This window comes from Nestor notabilis, unplaced genomic scaffold (genome assembly GCF_000696875.1).
Source record: "Nestor notabilis isolate BGI_N333 unplaced genomic scaffold, ASM69687v1 scaffold4258, whole genome shotgun sequence".
Lineage (NCBI taxonomy): Eukaryota > Metazoa > Chordata > Aves > Psittaciformes > Psittacidae > Nestor > Nestor notabilis.
In genome coordinates, this window is record NW_009941359.1 from 38,396 (window position 1) to 45,752 (window position 7,357).

General features: G+C 38.3%; 1 protein-coding gene across 1 annotated transcript in view; it reads right to left on the reverse strand.

The window, feature by feature from the left end:
* Positions 1-4,309: 4,309 nt before the first annotated feature.
* Positions 4,310-7,357, reverse strand: part of LOC104410606 (prostatic acid phosphatase-like) — a 13,790-nt gene continuing 10,742 nt past the window's right edge. Inside the window, exons 7-10 of the mRNA XM_010020832.1 lie at positions 7,181-7,313; positions 5,896-5,978; positions 4,913-5,019; positions 4,310-4,466 (exon numbers count right to left, since the gene is read on the reverse strand). Coding sequence (XP_010019134.1) covers positions 4,310-4,466; positions 4,913-5,019; positions 5,896-5,978; positions 7,181-7,313 — 480 coding nt within the window. The remainder of the gene's footprint in view (positions 4,467-4,912; positions 5,020-5,895; positions 5,979-7,180; positions 7,314-7,357) is intronic.

The window sequence follows — 7,357 nt, forward strand, 5'->3', positions numbered from 1 at the left end:
TAACAGATAAATCTGTGCGACAGAAGAAGGGTCTTCATGCAGAAATAGGAACAGGTTCAGAATAGAAGATGCCTAGAAATTTGTTTCTGGCAGCCAAGTCTACAATCTAATTAGAAGGCTAATAGCAATGAAGATGAAATCTGAAACTTTCCTCTCTATTTGCTTTCTTTTATCAATTTCTATTTGAATTACATCTTGTTATGGGAGGAGTGATAATCAGCTGCATGAGTTTGAGATGAAGTGTTTAAATAGCTTGCACTAGCTATCGTATGAGGGCTACCAGAGCTAGGAAGGTTTTCTGCTGGTGTCCCTTAGGGATGTTAAGGTAATATAGAAAAAACAAGCTTGTTTTTCTGTGTATTCAGAAGCAGCTACAAGTGACTGTCTCATGCTGTTAGAAAACATATTTACCCTTGTTTGGATGCTATGGCAAAAGTGATTGCATTTTTTCACTAGAGGGAATAATTAATTTTTGTCTATGTGTTAGAATTTCTTTGCTGTGAAAGCTGGCTACGGCTCTTCTGGATGAACTGTGTTTCCTGTGCTGGCTTAGGAAGCACAGGATTTGTTGCTGGGCCCTGCTGAGAAGAGAAGGATTTTACAGCAAGAATTCTGAAACTTGAAATCTTGATAATGGAGAAAGGGATCTTTTGTATTCTTTGATTCTTTTGTAGCTTATGGGGTAGCAGTTATCTGCCTATGCTGTAGTTCTAAAAAGGGATACACATTTCATAGGCTTAGCATCCATTTTAGAAGCCTGGCCCAAGGAAAAGGAGCTAGAATGTCAAAATTTTCTGCATGTCATCTGTTACTCTGGTTCTCTTTGAAATGACCTGAGAGCAACCAGATTGTTGAAAAAGGTCCTATCCACTGTGAGAAAAGGAAAAATAAGAAAGCCTGGTTCTGCAAGCAAAGAAGTCTCCACTATTTTCTGAAGTTAGTTGCATCTGATTGTTCTGATCCAGCTTTTTTCTTGTTCACAGCATGGACTGACAGACTTTCCTGAAGAACAGACTTTATATGATCAGATCAGGGTATACAATCAGAGTAACATAACAAAAGAAGGGTGTTTGAAAAGCTATTTGAGACCACAAATGGTTTTAACTTTCAAAATTAACACTAGGCCTTGCTGTCTTTTTGGAAAGAGATAGAATGGCTCAATACTGGAAAGCTTTGTCAGATCAGACAGTTGCCTGCCAGGTCTTCATGGCAGCCATGCTGGCTGTTTATAGACTTCTCTAAGGTCTAGATCCATGGTCCATTCTTTCTGAAAGTCTCACCTTGCTTCTGTATAGAGGTGGGATATTTGTGCATGTATAAGACAGAGAAAAGAGAAAGACAGACATTTCTTAGCTAAGTAAACAGCCATTATCCTAATTTTTGTAGCTTCTGAGATATGTATGTGTAAAATACTTCATTGCTACTTGAATAAAATAAAGCACAAGTACACTGCGATGACTCTTCCTTTTGGGAGCTTCTTTTGAAGCACTGCTTCCCTCACCAGTTCTGGAAGTTCTTGTCTCATTCTTCGGAAGAGAGCAACACTCCTTTAGAGGTATTTTCCAATTTTGCTGAAATTTAAGGCTATAGTCCTTCATAACACTATAACTACAATTATATTCTTCAATTAGTTCTACCAAAGTCCTTTTGGAATAAAGAGATCTTGAAATAGTACTCTGGTTTTGTACTGCATTTGGGTTTTACTACTTGATAAAATGAAGTGAATGTTCACGAAGGATAAGTCACCACTTTTTACAATTTTGGCATGTTTTCTTTTGATAGAGGTCAGGAGACCGTTGGGCATGTGATAGAAGTTAATGAGAAGTGTTAGACTGTTGTCACGTCACAGTATGGGAGGAGATGTTTCATGAAGCTAATCACACTGAAGATCATGGAGGGAACACCTAAAGGTAAAACAAAAAGAAAGAATCATTCTTAGCAAATGGCCTCATTCTCCAAAACCATGGCAAATCTGTTAATAGCACCTCAAGAAGTGCATGGCTCAGCCTAAGTTCAGAAGTGTTAACAAATTTGCTCCCGTTTAGATGGAATTAGGAAAAGTCTGTTGAAACGGCGAGCCAGTCCACACCAAAACCTTCCTGAGCAGCCAAAATTGCACAGAGAAATCTCCTTCCCAAATACGCTGAGCTGTCTTCACTTCCTATGTTCCACACTGTGGTCATTGTCATGTGGAGGAACTTGGTTCTGATTTATACTACCCTCAAATACTGCTGCTCTCTTGTGTGACCTGTGATAGCAAGGCTTGCCTAACCTCTGTATTTCCATGTACTGGGGATATAAGTCATCTCCATGAAACTTCACTTAAGCATTTTCTGGGAACAGCTCAGTTTGGGAAATGGTGTCTCCATGTAGAATAGCTATGTTAGTGCAGTCAGTCTACTGGATTTCATGAAGAAGAATCGCATTTATGGGCTTATTCATCAAACGCTCTGAGGCACGTATAATCAAACAATGAACATATGCTTTAGCAAAGCACAATATTTGAGTTGATTTTTGACAAAGCTGAAAACAGCTGAAATCAGTGATGTTGCAGCTGTGTGTGTTAGACGCAAATGTGACCTATAAATTCTTTGCATCACTTTTCAGCTCAGTTCAGCTTCGTGGTGTTAAAGATCAGCTATTCCAGCCTATCCACAGTCACTGAGCATTGGCAATGCCCAGTGGTTTAGCTCTGCCAGCGAGCTGCACTGTGCAGGCTCTGAGGCCATGTGCCTTGGCATTTCCCCAAGTGCCACTCGTGCACAGCAGAGAGTTTACAGCTTCTGCCTGCAGGAGGAGAGTTATGAGCTCCAGAATTGGGATCTGGCCCCAGCAGTTACCGAGATGGAACCATTCTGAACCATGATAAAATTGAAGAAAATGTAAAATTTTAGTATCATAGAATCACAGACTGGTTTGGGTTGGAAAGGACCTTAAACTCATCCAGTTTCAACCCCCTGCCATGGGCAGGGACACCTCACACTAGACCATGTCTCCCAAGGCAAGTATTTTGACTGGCATGTTCATTTTGGTTATAATCTCTTTTGTGGTCCATATGTGTTTTCAGCACTCAGGATTACTAATGAAGGCAGCTGTGGGCAGTGATGCTGGACTTGGCACAAATTGCTTGTACACCATCTAACTTCTACTTAAGCAAAATTTGAGAATTGAAACAGAGCACAGCCTTTTTTTTTTTAACTTAAAAGGCTAAATATTTGTATCTTTATTCATGCCAAATTTTGATTATATGATAGATATTTTTTTTGTTTAATTACTCGTTCAGTTAAACAGTTTGCTCCACGAAGGAGGGAAACTAATTTCCACAAGACTTAGATTACTAAGTACTGCAGTATAAACATGAAGTACTTATCACTGTCTTCCATGGCTGAATTAGTTGCTTGGCCAGAAAAAGTCATCAGAACCAACCCTCTCCTTCCTCTAATGAATTAATTACCTTTTGCAATTAAATGTGGTAATTTCCTGATACGTTTCCTGAGAATTTGTGAGCAATGAATATAGTGAAGAAATGTATTTAGTGAAACATTAGTTGCTCATTTTTCATTCATTCTGACTAAACTATCTCCAGTCTGTTCATGGATTCCAGACGTTGAACTGGAAATTATTTGTAAGCAGGAGAGTTGGCTTGCCTGCATTCTTCTGATCACTGACATTTCAAATTCTTCTTGAGATCAGTGATTCAGAAAGCCATATGGTATTTTTTAACATTAGATAGAACATCTGATCATCAAAAAAAGTGGGGACACTTTTGAATCCTGGGGCCTATGTGCTTTTCATCTCCCTTAAAGAATATAGAGCTAGCTACAAGAGAGAGAATGTAATTATCTGCCTTCGTGTTCCTTCTTTCCACAAATATAATATCATTTAGTGGTCAAAATGGAAAGTCAGACATCCTAATATTGAGATAGAGACAGTCTACCAGAGAATGTGTTAGTATGCCAATGTGTGTCTGTATATGTTTGACATTCTGGTAAGGACCAGTTGGGGATAGTATTCAGTATTCATCTGTTTTGATCTCTGAATGTCTCCTACAATCAAGGGAATGGATAATGTTGTTTATCAGTTTCTATTTCACCAGAAAGTTGGGCTGGAATAGATAAATGTATCAATGGAGTAGAAATTATGGCCAATGGGTACAATTCTGTCTCACTGAACCTGCATATTTTTTATTTCATACCAGACCCTTATGAAAATGATTGTTACTTCAAGTGAGGTCTTGGCAGAAGATGTAATCCTGCCTTTACTTTTGGCTGCATGTCCCCAAAGCACTTAACTTACCTGTTTTTATGTCCTACATCCTACATTCTCTTGTCCAATAGTGTACTAGGACTGGGGAGACCAACTGAATGAATCTCTCCAGTGGACAGCGAAATTTGCAGCCAGGGAGAGTGAGCGGGTGAGGATCTCTCAGAGAATTATTCCGATAGTACATTTCTATGGTGTATTGCCTGTTCCAAAATACAGAAGGGTCAAAAGTTAGGTATGCAGAACCTCCCCAACTTTCCATGATGTAGTGGTAGTACTTTGGGACAAACTTCTAGCCAGCTTATTTTTCTGGCTGTTAGTATGTACCATTAATACTCTGAAGAGATCTTTTAAACAATAGATGGTCAACAGCAATTTGCATGTAGTTTGTCTTCTTGGGAGAGAGTCAAGGAGTTAAATAGATAAAAAGGGTAGAGTAAAACCTCTCGTTACTGTAATGAACTAATATATAGAGGGTTTTCAGGCTGCAGTGCTGTCAATAGCTGCTGAATTGAGTCAAATTATAATGATTCCAATAAATCTATAATCTTTTCCTGCATAGTGAACCTTGTTGTATCCAGTTTAATTAATCTGGGGTCTTGCTTTTTAGAAAAATGATATGTTCCCAGTCCAGCTTGCAGATACTTGCCCGTTTTTTTCCTGGTAAAGTTCAAAAAAATGACAGGCACTGTAAGGAGGCAGTTTCCTGTTGAAGACGTTGAGTGCCATCTGTAAGGCAGCAATGGTGGCTGCGTGCTGTAAATAGAAGAAACCTTTCATTAAAGGCCTATTGAAAATGATTGCACGTACCTATTATCTAACAGTATGTCCAGCACATTATCTGTTACCTGTCCACTTTACATTACTGATGGGGCCTCATTAATGCTTGCCCTCTGCTCTCTGTAACATTAAGCAGTTCCGTGATGGCTGTACAAACTGAAATGCTACCTCTGTAAAGTATACATACCTGTAAATATTGAAGAAGTCTTAGTTGCTTGCACTTCTTACTGAGGTTAATAGGAGCTGTTAAAACTTCTAAAAAGAACTAGTGGCTTTGCATGTTAAGGAAAGAGCATTTTAGATCAGATAATTTAGCTCTTTGGCTGATATATACGGGATTGATAGGTCATAATCTAACTGCAGCTTAGAAATAGGAGCTTTTTACCAAGAGCAAACCCAAAATTTCCTTCTTCAGTGACAGTGTTTGCGCATTCTAAACAAAACAGTTGAGTAGCTGCCTTCATAAGACCTTCTAAAATAACTAACTTGAACTTCATTTTTCTTGTCTGAAAAAGATGCAGGAAGCAGGAGGTTTGTTTCTAAATTATCTTTGTGATAGACTTTCAATAAAATAAGGCATGGTTCAATAACACATGAGTCATGTTTTCCGGTTCTCTGCTTGATCAAAACAATATTACAATGAAACAAGCCATGACATCAGGTGAAAAATGGAATGCTGCAGGCTTCATGTAGGGTCTGTTCATTGGAGAATGTTAATAATCCAATTATATGTAAGGTTAACCAAATAAAAAGTGCTTGTAGCTGTACTTCATGAAGGAAATAAAGTTTCACAGCTTTCACTGCATTTAATAACCGCAGAAAAAGAGCATAAAAGAAACAGAAAGGACTCACCGCGGAATACATAACCATTTTTTGCTGGTGTGAAGGTTTTCTAGCATCTGAGATATGCTTTAGAATAGTTCTTAAAAGAACACCTGAAACAGAACAGGGGAGCAGTGACAATGAGAGGAATGCTCGCGGTAACATCTGTGTCGCTTGTTGCTGCTTTAGCACAATCTGTCTTTAAACGCACCAGGTTTATTCAATTGACTTTACAGGTAATTTGTGCAGAGTGCCCTGGTTAATTCTGATAACTATCTTTCATATGAACAGCAGGCATATTTTACTTCTATGATGTAAAATGTTTTGGGGACCCCTAATAGCCTCAACAGCTTCAAACAGTTAATTCACAGCTGCTGTGTGCCAGTAGAACACTGCAAGAAGAGCACGGTAATGAATCATTCTGCTGCCTTTTGTGTGTAAGCCCATGGGCTTCATGATTTCCAGAGAAAGAGCATATCCATTGGACTCTGGGCCTTCTTAAATTATGTGGTTGTCTGTGTTTTGTTAATGTTAACTACTGAAAATACGAATTAAATCAATGGCCGTGCTAGTATGTTAGCATAAGGTTGGAATCTTGACAAATTAAAATCCTAAAATGAGAACTGCCCCTGCTAGCAGAATTAGGCACGTATTGTCTTCAGCTACTGGCACATTTTTAAACAGCAGTTGTTAGTAAACCAAGAGCAGTGGTTTGAACTTTGTACTTGGCTTTGTAAGCTGGAGCTCCAAAAAAGCAAACAAACTGATCCGTGCTTCCTGAATGTAGAGTGTCCATATGAAACAAAACCAAGTAACAGTGGATGAACGGAGGAGAAAGAATGAGTGATTAAAGAAGGTATAAACTATTCCTAAATTTCAGCTACTATTTGCTGAGCAGAATAAAGTTTAGAAGCAGTTAAATAATCTCATTTTAGTACTTTCAGTAATGGAATATGAAGACATTTAGGCAACAGAAGTTACCATCCTATAGATTACACAAATAATATTTTCTTAAGCATGGTGGCTTACATTAAATTCAGACTTCATTCAGTTCAGCAAGAACCTGTATATTACTTTGGATTTCTTATACAGTGTAATCAATATGATACCTCCTTTATAATGTTGCATTAAGACATTAATGATTCATATCCTTACCATCTCTCTTTCCATTAATCAAAATCTTTCCATGCTGATCACCAATATCCACATCATGGCATCTTTTGCAGTTTTACTACAGAATCGGTGTCAATGTTTGTTATATATCCTTCTTTCCCATTCTGTTCTAGGTTTTAAATGGGGTAAGAATTCAGCTTACCTCCCTGCAAACGTGATTTCTGTATTTGTTTGTGGAACCCAAATTCCGCCTGCAACAACAATTCTGAGAGCTTTATCAGCTTGGTCCTGACACCATGAGTAGCCCAAACAGGTAAAGTGTAATTGTTAATATCCTATAGTGAAGAAAGAAAACATGGTGATTTTCTTACTGATTCCT